The following is a 20472-nucleotide window of genomic DNA, read 5'->3' on the forward strand; positions in this document are numbered from 1 at the left end:
CGGTGCCATTTTAGGGGATCCTTACGCGTATGTGTGACGCTAATCAATGGGTAGCATTTACCGTAGTGCACCTACCAAAGGCACACAGCAGATTTTGGAACTCAGTCCACACACAAGGCACACCATATTATATTATAGTCGTGAAAATATGGTAATCTAATACACGGTTGCAACAGAGGCCACCTTTTTTCTTATACCCTAGTACAGCTGTCTGATATCCTAAAGAAGGAGGAGTTGAAGTGGAATTGGCCATAGCTCTGAACTACAAATCAACCGTTACAAGAATGCTAGCTGGTATCATTGTTCTCACTCAGTGATATATTGAAATTGACTCATCAGCATTGATATCGTCAAGAAAACTGTTATTAAATTGAAAACTAAAAACTGATACTGATGTGAATATTAGCTAGCTTAGCTTACATCGTTAGTAAATGATCATAAACAATCATTTGATGATGATCTTCTAGCAGTCAAAAGCTTTTTATTTGAATTTTAAGAGCTTGTCATCTTCAAACTGTTGCAATAACAAGTTGCAGTCCCTTAGTATGGACATTCCTGGAATTTAAAAAAAAAGAAGAAAATAATCAAAGTTTATTTACATTTATATCCCATAGCAAATGTCTACGCATTGGCTTTTTGACATTTATGGAGAATCTTACCACTCAGAGATTCTTCAGTCTGTCTCTGAGATCAGAAGCTTCAGCTGCCATTTCTGCCTCTGACCTCCACTTGGATGGGATGTCCTCATCTTCTTGATCATGTTTTTGCAACTGCCCAAAAATAAAAGCAAATTTCTGTCACATGAATGCAGGGGATATTCTCTTGGAATATATTTGCTGTTTTTACACACTGTGGGAACATTTGCTGCTTGCAATTGTAGAAATAGTAAATATACACAAATCAGTAATCAGGAGATAATTATTGAACAACCAGCAGGTCCTGCAGGTAAAGTTTTTCCCTGCTTAGCTTCTCAGCATTTAATTGGTTCAATGTTCGCTTTATGATCCATCTCTGATATCTGGCTAACAACTTTTCAAAGGTCTTGGAAGGCTTCATTGTTCACTAATCTTAACATGGATTGCTGTAGAGTTTCATATCAGCCAATTTAAAAGGCATCTAAGGTGTCCCAATTGGACATCTCACTTTTTCATGTCCTCAGTGTGGTGTTTGTTCAGGAATGTCTTTGATAATGGAGGGCTAATATGCTATTGGATTAAGTTTGGTGACATCTCTGTTTTGTTCTGTTGTGGTGAGGAGACATTTAAAATTACAATTTATTAGTTCAAGGTCCTTTGCCCAATCACTCGAACTTGGAAATACGGTGAATCCCTGATGTGTCATTAATTAAAATGTGTATAAACCAAAAATTTTAGATGGTTTATTCATTCTGCTGTGACCAAGACTAAAATAATGTTGTCTCTGCTAGCTTTCAGAACATTGGTCTCCGCCTCTCTATCAGCCAGCATACATCTGAGACAAATTGGTGTCACCTTGTGGCCCAAATGCCATTTTGTTACATCTACTTTACATTGTTATCTTCAAAGCTTTAATATAACCTTTAATTTTCTTTTGAATTACAGTGAATTATCCAAGTGGTTCCCAGGTTAAGTAATTATGATTTTTTTTGTTTGTAACACACTTCATACTGTCACAAAAAATCTCAATAAGCTACAAAACAAAGTGAAGGTAAAATGTTAGCAAAGAAAGACAGGAAACACAGATGGGTGGTGCTGGCTCGGGACTGGGCTGAGAATTGGAGAGTTTTTGGTTTGAGCCCCAGGGCAGACAAAAGTAAGGTGTTCTGGTAGTAGGGGAAGGTGTCAGAATACCTTCAGAGCACTGCCCAGGTACACTTGAGCAAGGTACTCAACCCACAAGTGCTCATATAGGGCCCTGTGATGAACTGGCGACCCATCCAGGGGAGGGAACTGCCTTCGCCCTTTGTGTACCCTCCCTGTGACCCCGAAAGAGATAGAGCAGTCAAGAAGATATGACAAGCTACAGATTAACAAACATTAACATTAATTTTATAAAAAGGTAGGTTTGGAGCACCTCTTTAAAACTATTGATCTTCTGAAGAGCCATGCCCGAAAGAGAAGGAAGTGGGTTCAGCTTCTTTATTCTGTTTTGAGTTTCAAACACGAACATCTCACATTTGAGTTTTTCATAGCTCAGCCTCTGTACCCCCCCCCCCCCCCCCCAGTTTAACCAATTGCATCAGCCGGGTGACTTCTACAAACATCACCAGTTACAATGAATATTTGTAAAATGATGTCCTTGTCAGACAAAGTAATGCAGGCTATGAGGGACTTTCAGGTCTGATGCAGGGGAATAAATAAAAAGATATCCCAAAGCCACTGATGACCTTTTCATTTAGAGGGTGAATAGAATGGGGTCCCTCTGACCTTTGTGAAACCACAGAGCCAACAGCATGTGAGTGAGACCTTGCTCCTCCCGTGGCAACAAATCCTGACCTGTCAGGGAGGTAGTACTCAAACCAGTTCAACCAATTTGAGGCAAGAAGTGGAGGATTTCATCTGGGTTTCATCGGAAGCAGGAACATAGAGGAGTGAGATATATCAAATTTGCTTGTGGAAAAGTCCATGAAGTTCAGCAAGTGAGGATGTGTGCACAAAGTGAATATGTTAGAGGTCAGAGGCCAGATTTTTGTCAGTGTTTTTTTAGGTTTTTGAAACAAACTCTACCCTTGTAATTGATATTTATAATGATAAAAGATGTAACTCCACAGACATTACTTATTGTCACACAAGCCTGTATGATGCATAGATGGTGTGTTTACAGGGGCTGAGCCAGTGAAAACCAGATCAAGAATGTTCCCCATGCTGTTTGTGGGAAAATCAACCTGTTGCCCGAGGCTTAAATATTGCAATAGCTGAAGGAATGTAAATATTAAAAACTCCAAGCAGATGTTAATGTTGGAGAGAGTTGAAGAGACGGTACATATCTAGGTTGACATCGATCAATTTGGCAAAAAAAAGCTTATACATTTTTTTTGCCATATCAGCCAGCCCTAGATCAGGGAGGGGCAATTAGAAGCCACCACCATGACCTGATCTGCAGGTTTATTGGAGGCAAGAGTAGTCATATGCTAACAGGCTCTGCATGGATAGAGACGTCTCCAGAGTTGGTCATATCTGTGCACCAACATGGCAATTAATCATTTTAGTTTACAGACAGATTAACAGCTCACGGAGATTAGTGACAAGAGTAATTAAGTACTGAGACTATTTTCGAAGTTTGGTGAAAAAAACTAAACAACGCCAGTGTCCTATCCCTATGTATAAATACATTAATGCTGTGCTGGCAGATTTTAAAGCTTATATTGAGGTAGTAATATTGAGGTCTGCCTTTAGGGCTTCCAAATAAAGAGTCTGACAGAAGCAAAAGGAGGACAATGCTGTTCCTAATTTCCTTTACAGAAAACTGTTGTTGTCCTGCATGTCCGAGTCGAGTACCCTGCTTGTAATTATTTATTTGACACGGCCTCTTAATACACTCTGTCCAGAGCAAATTACAACCAACAACCTGATACAACCAATGACATCCCAGAATTCCAGTCCTGCAGATACATTTGCCAGGAACAGGAACCAATCTCAGATAAGACTTAAAATGCTAACATTTTAAATTTACCAGCCAGCATATCATTCTTCTCTACCTAACCAACCATTTTTTTTTTTTTTTTTTTTTTGGCTAAATAAGTTAGCACTGTGATTGCTTCTCCTGCCTCTCCTCAGCAGATTTGTCAACTGCTAATTGTTCATGAGTAGCACAGCTAATTTTTGTAAACATGTTTAAATATCCAAGGTAGTTTTCTCTGTCAACTGGACTGGGTTTCTTCTCTTGAAGACGTTCTGGATAGAAGGCGAAACGTCTTCAAGAGAAGAAACCCAGTCCAGTTGACAGAGAAAACTACCTTGGATACAATGACCTGGATGATTGAGAATCTGCACAGACATGTTTAAATATGTTGCACTATTCACTGCATGACCTTGTTTCACCCTGTGGTGAGGAGGAGTAACTGCAGGACGAAACCCTGCACTCATAAACACAATTTGTTAGCAAAAAATTTAGTTAAAAGTGTCACATATTACTGAAGTGTGTACAGAGTTCACCAGAGCTGTGGCATCTACTCAGATTACAGGAGGCTGCACGAGAACCTGTGCAGCTGTTTTGTCTGGTTGTGGGAGAAGAGTGTTTTAGCAGCCGAGTTCCTGTCCTGCAGCTGGTCTGTGTGCGGTGAGCTGCTTTAAACCTCTTTAGCACAGCTTCTCTTCTCTGTTACAGTGCTGACAGCATGGACACAGAGGCCCGCTCGCCATGACAGTGATGAATTCATCATGAATACTAATGCGCTGTATCTGGGTAGCTGGCTACTCTCTTTCATAGTCTCAGATTTCAGATGGACTTTCAAATTTGAGCTTTTATCTTGGTATGAACATGTACCACTGACTTCAGTACCAGACAGACAGACCTGGAGTTGGCCTGGTACCACCATATCTCTTTGTGTCAAAGCTGTGCTCAGCTTTGTTCCACGCAGACAAGTTCCATTCATCCATCTTCCTTTATGGTCTAGCAGAGACTGATTGTTGAAAGAAACTGGAAGATGTTTCTCCTCTTATCTGAGAGGCTTCTTCACTTCTGACTAGTTTGGTGGGAGTTGAGACTATTAGTGCTACAGGGCTGAATGGCTGTTATTGTGGACTGGATTTCATGTACAGCTGTTGCTGAGGGTTGTCAGCTGGTCAAAGGCCCACATTTAAGTGAACTTCCTTGTAGAGCTTGTTTTTTTTTTCTCCAATGTATCTGCATGGCTGCTTCACCTGTTTCTGCCTGGTTGTTTCATCTGTGTGTGTCTAGCTGTTTCACCTGTGTGTGCTTGGTTGTTTCACCTCTTTCTGCCTTGATATTTCACCTAATTCTGCCTGGATGTTTTACCCAATTCTGCCCTGCTGTATACATCTGTGTGTGCCTTGCTGTTTCACCTGATTCACCTTGTTCTTCAAGATTCTGCTGATGAAGAGCTTTTCATAAACACCAGAAATGTTGGTGATGCTAATCTTGAGCCTAGTGGGAGGTAGAGTAGACCATGGACCAGTCACCACCTCATGAAGGGGATACTATACAAACATTCACAGATCAGCCAATTCACCATTACCCCCTGTGGGAGGAAAAACATGCAAACTCTCAGCCACTAGCCTGGACAGGATCTCAATATAATCAACCAAGTAAGCAATGCTAAAATATGCTCAGTAAAAAAAATGTGGCTACTACTTAAGTCTTCGTTGAAATACTAAACATTAGGAGGAAGAACATGTCAGGATGTAGTTACATATTTGTGTCACAGGTGGAGAGCAAATTGTCTGTAAATATATGTGTATAAGAAACACAGTTAACTTCCCATGTGTAGCATCTTAGCTAACACTCAAAGAAATGCTGAGGTATTGTTTTGGCAAAATAACACTGATTTATTAAAATAGTAGTATAACTACAAAAAATGTAGCTTCCTTCAGTCAAGCTAGGTTGATTTAAAAAAAAATAAATAAAAAAAGCTTTTACTTCCGTTAAAAACAAGGACTTCAGATCTCTGTAGGTAGGTGCTGAAGGGCCGTTTACTACGCACATAGCCAGGAAGTATTTAGCAGCAAAGTGAGCGAGAGTGAGAGAAAAACACTTGATTAACCTTCAGCAACCCCATTTTCTCCTGTGGTGAATGGGTGTTGGGCAGCAACGACCTCATATGTCCTGCTGAACACCCTTTCATTAAATAGTGACCTCCCAAGGTGACAGAGAGGTCATCCTAGTCTTGGCGCATCAATATTCTCATCCCATTAGCCTACAGTTGTAGCCATTATATTCTCACGTGTAAGCCTGGAAGGAAATCCACATGGGCTGGATGATGGCAGGACGTAGCCTAGCTCCTGCATCACTTTGTGATGGCTTCACCACTTTGAGCCTGGTTTTAGTCCTGCAACTCTGACCTGCTCCGCAGTAGTAAACAGTGACTGCTCTGCTGGGATCGACTCCAGAATCCCCATCAAGACTAATTAAGTCTTAATATTCTACTGAATGATGAACTGGCTGTGTCTCAGTAGAGATACACATGCACCTATTAAAAAATTCCTCCATCAACAGAAATTCTGTCAACAGATCAATTCATACAGGTTCCATATTGCATATCTCCATTGTTGTGGGCTCAGATTAATGTCAAGATGAGACTTTTCTTCCTCAACCACAGTGAAATCTGTAGACATTCATCCTGGAACTGAAAAATTGTGTCAATTAAAACCCAAACTGTCACGTGGCTTAACAAAAAGTAACAGACTGTCTGACTAAGTTCCAGAGGGACAGCTTTGAGCCTCCACGCTTGTTTCTGTGATTCCCAAAGACAGCGGCTGCCTATAAAAATAACCTCTTATGTTATGTCGGAGCTGCTGACCACAGATATGGATGGGACAGAAAGACAAGATTTTGATTTCTGATCATTACCGCAATGCTATTTTTAATTTGTTTAAGATGGTCCTGTGTTGTTGTTTTTTTAACTGTAATTCATGCACATTTACATCATTAGCGATGTTTTTCTGAAATGATAGAGATATTATGGTCAGTCATCAAACATTTTACCAAAGGGCTTTTAATCAGCGTTTGTGGACCATCCCCAGATGGGAATGAAAACCAAAGTAAAATCATCAGCATCTAAAAGAGCACGTCTGGCCAACGTGACACTATATACTAACGGTTCTTTCATGCAGGCAGGACGAGGGTGGTTTTGTACCTGACTTCCTCTACATACAGCCATGAGCTGTGGCAGGGGGTGGCTATTAATTTGTGGTTAAATCAAAAGAGCAAAAAGACAACAAGATCAAAAGAAAATGGCAGCATTTTACTGCCCATCAAGATCTTTTGGCATAAGTACCAGATCTCTACATATACGAGCACTCACATAAAATGAGCTGCTGATGGTTAGCTGGATTTAAATAACTCACATGCTCACAGCACCACCTCATTATTTCCTTATCCTGACTTCAGCCTGACTAATGTCTTGCAAGTCAACTCTAAAGTGTCCTTCTAGTGTAAAATCTGTTAGCCTATTGCGCAAGAATATCAATTGTTTTGTCAACGGCGCTCAGGCATGCAGAAGCATCACTGAGGTGTGCACGTGGGTGTGATGCTCGTCTTTGCTCTTCTCTTCCAGTCACTTTGCATTACAACTGTTGTGCACTGTCTCTACAAGAACACTTGAAATAAACTTTGCGTCTTAAAACTCTTTTCCATTCTGACTTTAAAAAAAAAGAGACCTGAGAAATGAGAAAGTTACAGCCGGCAAAGCTTTGGGCTCGACAGCAGTCTGTAAATCTTACAGAAAGAATCACTTCAGAGAAGAAATGCAAATGACATTTTCCTCCATCTAGATTTTAGTGCTGATTCAAAAGCGAAATAAGCCTGGTGAGAGTTCTGAGCTAATCTGGCTGAGGTTGGGGCCATCACTGTTACTCAAACAATACTTCACACAGTGAACAAAGTTGTCTCATGACAATAACAAATGTATCACTGACATTCCCAGAAACACAGGAAGGGTAGAATCGATACAACTTCAGCCCAGGAGTCTCTTGTACAAATAGTGAGTACATACAAAAACATTGCAAATGCACTTTTCCATGCTCATTTTCCAATTTATCAGGAGTGAACTGAGTGTGGAAGTGTGCGGTGCTCCACAACAACTTGGTGGTTGCAGCTGTTGGTCACCCTGAAAGGTGATGCTGGTTAACTGTTAATAATGTCCAAAAGGGTATTCCTGAGGGTGATAACTGATAAACAGTGAACACACCCAAGTTTTTGTGATGACAGGAGTGAATACAAAAGTGCGAAATGGAGCAGAAACACCGTCAATAACTATGGCAGCATTGGTGCTATAGAAGCTGTTAATGGATGCAGTGAGCAGAGAAAGAGCAGGACTGGCTCATCAGCTTATTCAGGTTCCCAAGAACTATCCTCATTGAACTGTGCAGCTAGGGCCACACTTGGATGTGACAGGGCCAGGAGCCAGGTCTTTCCTGTGCCCATACTGGTGCTGACCACACAGGGCTTCCCAGACACAGGCTCATTTCAGCAAGTTGGCCAACCCATTGGGACTGAGCCCGGAATGAGCCATGCCATTGTGGCTGTGTGGGATGGAATAATCCACATGTCGGCCACAATTATCAAATTCCTAAAAACGTTGTAGTTGGACAGGCCAACAGAAAAGCACCATTTGCAGCAAGAGCTGGGTTTCCTAGTTGGAGCTATCGACTGCACACATGTTGCTACAAAGTCACCATCACAAGATGAATTTGTTCATGTAAACAGGAAGCATTTTCATTTGGTCAATGACTTCTTGTTAAATAAACAATTTAATTGTCCTAAAGTGAATCCCCCTGACAGGTATTGAGCATTTTTTTTCACCTGAGGACAATCACAAAGATTAGGAAGCTACTGATGCTGAAAAGTTAATTCATGCATTTGTTACTTCCAGGCTGGACTATTGTAATTCTTTATTATTAGGGTGTCCAAACAACTCTTTAAGAGGCCTCCAGTTGATCCAAAATGCTGCAGCCAGAGTTCTGACAGGTATTGACAAACGAGATCACATAACTCCTGTAATGGCGTCGCTTCATAGGCTGCCCGTTAAATTTAGAATCATTTTTAAAACCTTTCTTTTGACCTACAAGGTCCTCAGAGGCCTAGCTCCATCCTACCTGGAGGAGCTAGTGATACCTTATCAGCCCAATAGACCGCTCCGCTCTCAGAATGCTGGTCTACTTGTGGTTCCCAGAGTTTCTAGGAGTAGAATGGGGGGCCGAGCATTTAGCTACCAGGCCCCCCTGCTATGGAACCAGCTCCCTGTCCAGGTACGGGAGGCTGACTCCATCGCTACTTTTAAGATCAGACTTAAAACCTACCTTTTTGAAAAAGCTTATTGTTGCTAATTCTGTAGTTCCAGTTACTATCATACACAGACAAATTATCATACTTAGGGGGTCGTCTAATCGTTAGGTCACATCTTAACTATGCTGTTATAGGCCAAGGCTGCCGGGGTCCTCTCCTCTCCTCTCCTCTCCTCTCCTCTCCTCTCCTCTCCTCTCCTCTCCTCTCCTCTCCTCTCCTCTCCTCTCCTCTCCTCTCCTCTCCTCTCCTCTCCTCTCCTCTCCTCTCCTCAAGCAGACTAGTTATGCTGATTCCTGTGTAGTTTTTCTGCCCCCCCCCCCATTCATTTACAGGTATCGCCGCCTTCGGAGCTGCATGATGACCTCCGACCTCCTCTCCCTCTCCTCTCCTCTCCTCTCCTCTCCTCTCCTCTCCTTCTCCCTCTCCTCTCCCTCTCCCTCTCCCTCTCCTCAGCAGGAGGGTCCCCCGACATGAGACTGGTCCTGCTCAAGGTTTCTTCCTGTTAAAGGGGAGTTTTTCCTTGCCACTGTTGCTTGTCTGGGGTTAGGCCCTGGGATTCTGGAAAATGCCTTGAAACAATTTTGATTGTATAAGACGCTGTATAAATAAAGATTGATTTGATTTGATTTGATTTGATTTGATGTACTCTCCTGAATATAAGCCTGGATTCAGCATTATTACTATTAGTGGCTAAAGTTAGTGACTTGCTGTTTTTTGCACTATACTACAGAAGACAAAACAAGACCCTTAGTATCTCTGTTTAAATGATTTAAACCATGTTGGCGGGGTACCACACTCCCAAATTGTAACCAATTTCATTTTTTACAGCATATTAATCATCTTCTGTTTATCATTAATACCAGAGGGGGCGCTATGCCAAAAAAAAAGACAAGCTCCTCTAACTTACAAGGTTCCTCTTCTTGCAATCAGATAAAGGAAACAAGCAATGAGACAAAGAGAGTGGAAACCCCCCTCAGTTTATGCTTATTTGCAAATTTATTTAAGAGCGTGGCGAGGGAGAAGACTGGCACTCAAATGTGCGCTCAGTTTCAGCTGATTGGGATGTACAAAGCCAATGTGCTTGGAGGTCCAGATGATTGGATCATGACATCTGTCCACATGGCTGTGGAGCTCAGCTGTCCGTAGTCACGTCTGCTTCTCCTCTAATGCTATCAGAGGACCGATACACAACCAAACTGGTCATGAAATGGAATCCCTAACTCGAACCCACCATTTTTGTCATTTGATGTCTGTTGTTGAAGGGAGCAAGTAGCTGAGTAGGTGCAATATTTGCGACTCTCCTCTTGTGTCCTGATGATCAAAACTGTTTGGTTGTCTTGCACAATGCCCCCCCAATAGGCACCAGATGCTACGTTTTGCACAGTGAGATGGCGATAAGGACCCATCATTAAGATTGACATATGAGCTCACCGTTCATTTTGTCAATGACATGCTTGAATAACTGTCCTGATGACAACATGTCACAAACACCAGATGTCTGAGCAGATGATGTTTTCCTCCCTAAGAAAGAAGAGTGTCTCACATTGTGGGTGTGTTTCAGCGACTTTGGGTATCTAATGATCTCCACCAGGAGAGCAGAGCCCAGCCCCCTGACTGACATCCGACCAGACGGGATTTCATCAGTCCACATCCGCAGTGCCACAAGCACCGACGAGGAGCAACACAAGCTGTTTCTGCCCCTCCGGATTGAAGGGGGGAATGGTTTCTGACAGATATGGTGTCAGATCAAAACACTATCGTGAGAAGGTGATGCCAAGTAGAGCCACCCCACCACAAAGTCGACCCTGACCTGTGAAATCACAATATCTTTAAACAAGCAAATGGCAGTGCACATCTCTGGAGGATGTGATTTCATTCACAGAAAGTGCACATCAAAGACACAAGATGAAAGACTGAAATCAGGCAGTAATCCCGGCACCATCCTGTCAGACTGTTCAGAATTATTCCTGTAAATTCAGACTTTTCAGAGCCATAATATAATGCTTTCTCACCTGACTCAAAGTCATTTGTGCTTTGACCTGTTGCTTTCTGAGCGCAATAAATAATGGCTGTGATGGCAGTGACTACTCTACATTGTCGTCTGAATGATGCTAAAAAAACATGATGGTTGGCATGAGGTTCATGGTTCAAGGTCTTTTGTTGGTTTGTCGTTCAATGAATGAAAATTTAGTATTAAAAAGTACTAAAATAGTTGCCTCATCTTTTCGTCTTGTACTAAACTCCGGTGCAAGAAAAACTGCCCTTCGCAATTGTTCTCAGTTGGGGAAGGAGACCTGAATGATCCCCATACTTGAAATAAAAGTGAGGGCAGCCTCAGGCCTCGGCTTGGCTCTCTGATTCCTCCTTAGCCATTTTTGGGTTTGGATCATATTCTGTTCTCCTCACTGGCAGGTCCCTGACTGACCCTCTCTCCTCCTCACCAGTGTGGACCTGCCATGATAAAAACAGCAAGTAAGTCCAGCCTTCATTTCCCAGAGCTGGCATGGAGGTTTTGTGAGGATGGTGCAGACTCCCCGTGTCCTTGTATTTACAATGTTACTAAATGAGTGAAGCAAAGTTCCTCCCAGGTCAGGCAAAAATCAAGGCTGTTTCAGAAGGATGCACATTTGTTATTGAATATTTAGACTCCATTAACCAGGATTTTTCACAGGCTTGCTCAGGCAAACATGTTGCAAGCTCAGGTGGAATGATTCAGACTGTTAATAATTAAATAAGAGATTTCATCCATATACTCAGGGATTTTTAACAGTCCATTAGTAAAACTAAAACATCTTCATGTTGTCCAACATCTGATTAACGCAATGTTGCTGCACTTCTTTCTTTTTGTGGAGTGGACCTGATCCAAGCCTGCAGACACCTGTGTGTATGTCCACAAGGCAGACAAGACATTTTACAGGTAAAGCCACCACCAGAGACCTCCTCAGGCCTCCGCTCCACCCTGAACTTTACTGCTTTATTTCTTTTTTACTAAAATCACTAAATAAAACTTTTCCTTGACTGCATTCTTTAAAATTCTAGCCCTCAAATGAATGATTCATAGCAGCACCTGACAGACTAAGGGACAGTTTTTAGCCCTAACAGCCCTGATAAATGCAAACAGCAGACACAACCATGTGTTGACACGTAAAATAAACATGCGTGCATCTGTCTCTATGTTTTCAGCCCTTTAGTGTCTATATACGAATACATTTATGTTTAGTTATTCATTATTGATTTGATATTTTTGCACCAAAACTGTGGTTTTACAGCCTGCCTTTGTGTGCCAAAGAAAAAAAAAAAAGATACCACCACCGATAATCAAATCAAATGCTTGCAAGGACTATTTTTGTCATTGACATTCGTCATTGACTCTCTGAGCATCAGAAAAGAGCTGAGAGCTCACAAATACACTTACAAACATAAGGTAGGTGTGAAATATGTGACTACTTTGACTACATTCAGTTGATTGCTGACTGTCTCGCCAACATTGTGAGTTTCTGTTAGGTTAGCAATGCATTAATTAGCTGCAGGGCAGTGAAGGTTCAGCTTCTGTGGTCAGAGGATGTGTCGGGTGTCTTCACGCTACATGGTGCCCTTCACTGTGACATTTTGGTTTTACTTTAAATTCTCTTAATTGAAGCAGAGGAAATAGTCAGACAATATGGGGACCACAGGGGCCCACAGACAGATACCACCTTCACTGCCTTCCCCTCAGCACCTCTCTCCATGAGACTAAAGTCATTTGCACTACTGAGACATGTTAGGAAATTGGGATGGCGTGTTTAATATATCGCAGTTTGAGCATTGGCATTCCCTGAAGAAATTAAAAACATCCAAGCTGGGGGGTGGTTCTATCACGTCCTCGTTCGTGCTCCTACACATTTGTGACAATCCCCACTGGACACTAACATACATGGGTGCTTTTTAAGTTCACAGATCTTCTGATGGAGGGATGGAAAAGAGAGATCTCATGAGAAATTGGAGTGGTAGAAAGGGGGAAAATAGAATAATGGAGGAACATCTTTAGGGAGAAACTGAAGGGGCTGCACTCTTTGGAAAAAAGAAAATCAATCTCTCATTGTAAAAAAGTTAGACAGCTGCCTGTGGTGTGAAAATGTCTCCTTCAAATGAACTTTCCGGTGATTTTTTTTAATCATTTCTTTGACAAAAGTCTGTTCCTATCTGTGTTCCAGATGAGCAATTACATTACTGCGGTTTTATGCTTCTGCGGAAGCCTCACAAACACTCAGCAGAGCACAACACACAGAGACTGTCCTCCCTCGGAGCATGATCATGGACTACTGATATAATTGAGACGCTGTCCACCTCTCACTTTCTGGGTAGTGTCAAACTGCCACTCAACTGCTATGGTTCCTTTAACATCTTTAGAGGAAGACTGTAAGGTAACACAACACAATTATGGAGTCATGGCTGTATTGGACCAGCAGCTTGTTCAAAGCACATTTGCCTAATGGTGAGCAGGTCGGAGGTGGCTCTTGGGCTCCTGAGCCCACATTAATCTGAAGAAAATGAGAAATGACTTCTACGAAAGGTCAGCTGGTGCTCTGTCTTTGTGACCACCTGCTTCTCCAGATAAGCCGGTAATGCAACCGTAATAAAGATAACTGTCCTCCTTTTCTACTCAGCATCATTTATCGCAGATTCTCAGAGATTAGTGAGTGGTGAGCTCTGCTGTGTGTTCATTATTCTTAAGAGAGAGCAGGTGGGAATTTCATCTGAATGTCTAACCTGTAATGCTGAGAGTTAACAAAGAAGGAGGTCATGGACAATGGGCAGAGTAACCCGGAAGTGGAATATGAAAAGGATCTCACGCCGCTGCTGATAATCTGACTTTATATCGATTCTCTCTCCTTCTATGGTATCAATTATTTCAGAGACGTCCATCAGTGTGTAAATCCGGAGGCTACAGAGCAGTAATGCTGCCTGCAGCAATGCAGTTCACTTCTTACTGGGCATCTATGTCTTGGACTTTGCTGAAGCCTACAGACCAGTGAAATCAATGACGCTGTCACAGCTGCAGGCAATCGTGCCAATGAGTCGCTTCGCCCCGCGCACCTGTTGTGCATCAGGACACTAATTAGCCACCTTTTTAGTCCCCGGAGGCACACCTGCTCCCTGCCAGATTGTTATTCGTGTTCAGATGACTTTCCAGAGTTTTCCTGTTTGCCTGCCTGCCCGCCTGCCCGGTTCCGACCTTGCCTGTTCCTGACTATTCTGTTTTACCTGCTTCCTGGTAAATTCCGTCTGCCTTCTGCCCGATCTCTACCTTGCCCGTCCATGACTTTTCTATTCTGCTCGCTCCCCGGTGAATCCTGTCTGTTGTCTGTTTCCGACAATAAAGCGGTGTTCAGTCAAACTCTGATGTCGCATTTGGGTTCTCGTCTGGTCCGTGACACGACGCATGTTAAATCCACTCACAACGCAACATTAGCGTTGAGACAAGGACATGTCTTTTTGACTGTACAGTCATTTCTGAACTTTTTTGTGGAAATTCATTATGACTTTGTCCCAACCTTTGGAATGTGTTGAATCTGGCATCGCCAGAAAAGCATCGAGGACGAGTCGATTCTAAATATTCTAGCAGTTCTCTAGCTTCCTCACCACTCAGATTATCATTTTTCACTGAGCTTTCCATGCTGCATCCAATTTTGCAAATTTATTTTCAAAATGAATCAGCATGAAGTGAATCTTCTCAAACCTCCCTGGTGTCAGACACCTCATTAACACCTTTAATGTTTCTGACTCTTGTGCAGCATGTGTTAAAAATGACCGTCTTTCAACGGTTTTTACATCTGTAGCAAGACAAACATGACACAAAATAAGCGAACTGGGCTGTCAGCTTAATTCCATTTTGCTCAGTCCAAACACATCAAGATGAGACATTTTGAGCTGGGAATTTCTGTGCAGCTTCTCAAAGCCTAAAGAAGGAATGTTCCAACAAGAGCAGCCCCATCCCCTTGGATTTTCACATTATATTTCATCACATTGTATCACAAGAGAGAAGAATATTATTCAATTCCATCTCGTGAAATTGTCCTAAATACATACGATTAAAAGACTTTGTGCTTCATCCAAAGTCATCTGGAGATTCACTACAGACAAAATAACTTTAAGGAAAGTCCAAGAGGTTGTTGAGATCCAGCAGGACTTGTGTAACAAGGCCAAACTATTAGCATAGCGGCCAGTTAGCTCAAACTCTTTACAGTAAAAACAGTCACCATGAACACTAGTGTCCCCACCAGACCTGTTCCCCATTCCTCTCACTTCATCAGGGATTTCAAGCCTGTTGGAGAAATTTTGCAGATGACCCCACAGTTATTATGGTAAGACCAAAGGAACGAACTACAAGCAGGCGATAATTTTATATATATAGCCTCATTTAATTAAACAAACAATAACAGGCAGCAAGAAAGCTGAGGTTATTCAGAATGTGACGCCAATCAAAGCTTAAGTTTCACCCAGGCATTAGCATTGGAAATGAGGACTAAATCAACACTTTCCTGACATCCTCTGATCTCCACTCACACTTGGATGAGAAATGAAAATTGAGTTCAGTCTGTAACTGCTGAAGTATACAGCAACACGTCAGATGGTCTCGTCTTCATCGACCAATTTGCCACAGGTCTGGGGTGATTATAGCAAAATTAGCATATGGAAAATGGTGAGATGTCAAAATGTGTCTGACAAAAACATGGGGAAGATACAAAAGCATGTGCAAAAAGAGACAGGCGATGTGATCCAGTCTGTGCAGAACTCTGCAAATACATCCTATTCATCTGCATTAACATGATCTCTTGTATATTATAGTGACAGACAACACAACTAGTGTGTTTATGTATCGGGTCTTTGAGTGTTGCGTTTATTTAATTTTGCCGTCTGTTGTTGCTACACAGGAACTAGATACAACTCCTTTTCTGAGTTCTGTCCTTTCTTAATGATTTTGAAGGACAATTAATATTCTTTTAACTGTTGTCTTGGTCTTCTGTTGATATGCTCACGTTTGCAAGGAAATAGATTGAAAGGGGAAAAACAGGGTGCGGGTGTCCATGGCCAGGAAATCAGGTCCGTAACTCCCACATATGGTCGGAGTGCAAAGATGACAAATGACGAAAAGGGTTTTTTTTCCCTATGAATGTGCAGAACCAAAAGACAAATAAGAGCCTGTCATTGTAGCCACAGACGTGAAGACCTTCTGATGAGTCCCTGCAGCTGGACTGTGCAGAAAAATCTGAAAACCGAACCTGGTAATGACACCTGTCGCCTGACGATAAATCAAAGGTAATGAAAAGAAACTCGCTGAATGTGATGGCTCAGCTGTGGGGAGAATGATAAAGATCTGAAGAGGAGCGTATGAGCAGAAGGCCTCTGGGGTGGAGACAGAGGGGCGCCAAACTCAGACACCACATTTTATTGCTGGCAAAGCATCGCTGATGCGCTGAGATGTGGCAGCAGAGAATAGAATGGATAGTGCTGGAGAGCAAATCCATCAGGATGTGGCAAACATCTGCATAAAGAAAATAAAATTCAGTCTTGCCGACAGCTCACGGCAGACTCATCAGGTGTTCTTCAGTCAAGGACTCAACCTTACAACTTTTCCTCAACTGAAGACAAAAACTGAATCTCGCAACTTAATAGCAATTTACTACACAACGGTGCTACCATGAAGGTTGAGACCTCTGCAGGGAGATACGGTGTCAGTCCAATGGTACTAAAGTGCTGGGTCCAGTCCAATGGATCTGGGCTTTTACTGAGCACAATCATGTAGATAGGTCTCAGCGTCCTTACGTTGAGACAAATGATGTCTGCAGACAGAAATGATGGACAGCAATGAAATGGCTGAAAACAATCACAGTCTTCCTTCATGCAGCACCTTCTGTATGTGTACAAAGAAGCAACAGGAGACCACCACCCCACTATCAGTGCCCTTATCATCATACAGGTCACTGCTGTGGTTCCATCTTAATTCTGGAGAATGTGGGTCAGATCAAATCTGCTCACGGAGCCAAGAAAGTAGCAAAAATTAAGCTCATTCTGGTGAGAAGACAGAAGGATTTCAGGAAGCAGATGTGGTTTGTTCTGCTCATAATCTTTACTTTGAAATCTTTTCAACTTGGATGAATTCAATGATCTGCTAGGTGTTCTATAAGATTACAGTGACGACAGAGCTGAAACCATGACAACAGAGTGGACACCATGACAACAGATGACTAAACATAATGACAGTTGATGCAAGTTCTCTCTCTGTGTCTTATGTCATGTGTGCATTATTTTTCAACACCAAAGGGTGGTGGCTGTCCCTCCATCCATCTGGCTGTCGGTCTGTCTGGACCTGAAGGACACAGTTTAGGACAAGAAGAAGTGCAAGGACTGAGGAAAAAAAACTATGGAGGAACACAAATACAAATATGAGGTCATGAGTTAACTTTCCCATGTGAGACAGATGGAACTGAGCTCTCTGTATTTCCACAGGAAGATTGTTGTGAGCGGAGCCACCGATGGTTCTTCAAGGATTAATCCTCTGTTGTCCACAGCAAGAGGGTGTCTGTCAACACTGGCTCACACCACGGAGACGCCACAACAATTAAGGCAGTAAGAAGCACCATTTCTCCATGACGCCCACAACAGTGATTATTCTGCAACAGTAGTTTGCTGATCAAAAGAAGTCCTCCAGTTACACAATTATGAGCGCCTATGTTGAGCAGATGCGTGTTTCAATGCTAATCTAACATAAGCAGACAACTGGGAGTTTAGACCTCTATGTGTAACTTGGCACTTGACTTTTGATCAGAGGGGGGCCACAAAATATATGGGCTCGCATAAACTCCTCTGAGTCCATCACACTGAACATGGGGCCCTACAAGGGTGTGTAGGGTGTGTGTGCAGCCTCCCGCTCTTGTCCCTGGTGACCCACCATCAAGTTGGCTCACCTCACTCCTGTAGTTGGCCTAGTCACCACCAATGATGAACTGGTCCCTTGGTGGAAGACCAAAGAGATTGTTATTCAGGACAGAACATCCCCCAATGGACATCAATGGTGCTATGGTGGAGAGAATGAGCAGCAGCAAGTTCCTGGAGATGCACTTCTCTGAGGACCTCTCCTGGACAACAGACACAGCATGGCTGGCCACGAAAGCTCAAAAACACTTCCGCAAACTAAAGAGAGCATCTGTGCCACTTTACATTAGGGGCTCCCTCTACCGGCGCACGGAGAGTGTCACTGTGTGGTTTACTATTTATTACTGTGTGGTATGGAGGCTGCACCGGGTCCTGCAACACTTAGTGAGCCAGCAAGGCCATCAGGGCCCCTCTGCTCTCCCTCAGGGACATCCCAACCTTGCAGAAATGACTCTTGATGCTGCAAAATTTGCACAAGAGGACACAAAACAGACAATCTGCAACTGTAATATTGCACATTATAATCAGTCTTATGTCTTTTCTGTAGTTTTGTTTTATTCTATATTTTATTTTAACTACATTATATTGTAACTGATGCTTTCTTCAGTTCAGGTTTGTACATATAATATATTATGCACTCATACTCTCTGTAAAAAGTCAACCAATATCTTATTTGTATATTTTTAATTGAGTTACCTTATATATTTTACTTTTCTTGCTATGGCCAAAATAGTAATAACTTTTTAAGACAAGTGTGAAACAACATTTTGCTTCATCTTTATCTTTTACACATAGAGTGAAGCGTGACAACGTGTGATGTAGAGTGACAATAAAAGTCATAAATGAAATAGGACATTGACAACCTCACCAGCTGCATCACTGACTACATTAACTTTTGCGTGGAGAACACCGTACCCACCAGGACTGTACGGAGCTTCTCCAACAGCAAGCCCTGGATCACCCCAGACATAAAGGCCCTCCTGAAGGAGAAGAAGAGGGCTTTTGTGTCTGGAGACAAGGAAGAGCTGAAGACTGTGCAGAGGGAACTGAGGAGGAAGATCAGACAGGAGAAGGACAACTACAGGAGGAAGATGGAAAACCAGCTGCAGCAGAACAACATCTGTGGGGTATGGAAGGGCCTGAAGACCATCTCGGGCTTCAAGGAGCAGAAGTCCCAACCTGTGGGTGACCGGGGGTGGGCTAACGACCCCACCCCTCCCCCGGCCCAGTCTCCTCTGCTGCTACCCCCGCCACTGTCTGTGCCTGCAACCCATTGTTCCTCCTGTCCCCCCTCCTCTCCCTCTCTCATGAACTTCAGCTCACACATTCCCGACACTTCACACCCTGGCCCATGCCCATCCCCCCCACCAACACCCCCCTGCTCCAGCCTGTCCCTCACACCACACCAGGTGAGGAAGGCCCTGAAGAAGAACAGGGCCAGGAAAGCGACAGGTCCGGATGGCATCAGCTCCAGGCTCCTGAAGTCCTGCGCAGACCAGCTGTGTGGGATCTTCAGTCACACGTTCAACCTGAGCCTGAGGCTGGGGAGAGTGCCACAGCTGTGGAAGACGTCCTGCATCGTCCCAGTGCCGAAAACACCGCACCCCAAGGAGCTCAACAGCTACAGGCCGGTGGCTCTGACGTCTCATCTGATGAAGACGCTGGAGAGGCTCATCCTCGATCACCTGCGCCCACTGGTGAGCTCCTTCATGGACCCGCTGCAGTTCGCCTACCAGCCGAGCATCGGGGTGGACGATGCCGTCATCTACCTCCTCCACACCTCCCTCACTCACCTGGAGAAGGCTGGAAGCACTGTGAAGATCATGTTTTTTGATTTCTCCAGTGCATTCAACACCATCCAGCCCAGGCTGCTGGGGGACAAACTGGAGGTAGCTGGGGTGGATCACCACCTCACAACATGGATTCTGGACTACCTCACACAAAGACCACAGTTTGTGAGGGTGAAGGGCTCCGAGTCAGATCGGCTTCTCTGCAGCACTGGTGTCCCGCAGGGAACAGTTCTGGCTCCTTTCCTGTTCACCCTCTACACCGCGGACTTCTCCTACAGCACATCTTCATGTCACCTCCAGAAGTTCTCTGACGACTCTGCTGCTGTCGGCCTCATCACTGATGGGGACGATACGGAGTACAGGGAACTTATTCAGGGCTTTGTGGACTGGAGCCTGCGGAACAACCTCCAGATCAACGCTGGCAAAACCAAGGAGCTGGTGGTGGATTTCCGCAGGCGTAACAACCCCCCGCCTGCACCAGTGAACATCCTGGGAACGGATGTTGACGTGGTGGAGTCGTACAAGTACCTGGGTGTTCACCTAAACAATAACCTGGACTGGACACACAACACAGACGCCCTGGTCAAGAAGGGCAACAGCAGACTGTTCCTGCTCAGGAGGCTGAGGTCTTTTGGAGTACAGGGACCCCTCCTGAGGACTTTCTATGACTCTGTGGTGGGATCAGCCATCTTCTATGGGATAGTCTGCTGGTCCAGTAGCATCACAGACAGGGACAGGAAGAGGATGGACAGACTGGTAAGGAGGGCCAGCTCTGTCCTGGGATGTCCCCTGGACTCAGTGGAGGTGGTGGGAAATGGGAGGA

The 20472-nt window shown here is 43.6% G+C and overlaps 1 protein-coding gene across 4 annotated transcripts in view; it reads right to left on the minus strand.

Annotated features, from left to right (window-relative positions):
* Window positions 1–452: 452 nt before the first annotated feature.
* Window positions 453–20472, minus strand: part of LOC101074368 (fragile histidine triad diadenosine triphosphatase) — a 124582-nt gene continuing 104562 nt past the window's right edge. For all 4 annotated transcript variants that reach the window (XM_011613636.2, XM_011613635.2, XM_029826298.1 and 1 more), the window contains 2 exons: window positions 660–770; window positions 453–555 (listed from right to left, as the gene is read on the minus strand). In XM_011613636.2, coding sequence (XP_011611938.1) covers window positions 663–770 — 108 coding nt within the window. In that variant the 3' untranslated portion in view covers window positions 453–555; window positions 660–662. The remainder of the gene's footprint in view (window positions 556–659; window positions 771–20472) is intronic.

The sequence above is a fragment of the Takifugu rubripes genome, chromosome 19 (genome assembly GCF_901000725.2).
Source record: "Takifugu rubripes chromosome 19, fTakRub1.2, whole genome shotgun sequence".
Lineage (NCBI taxonomy): Eukaryota > Metazoa > Chordata > Actinopteri > Tetraodontiformes > Tetraodontidae > Takifugu > Takifugu rubripes.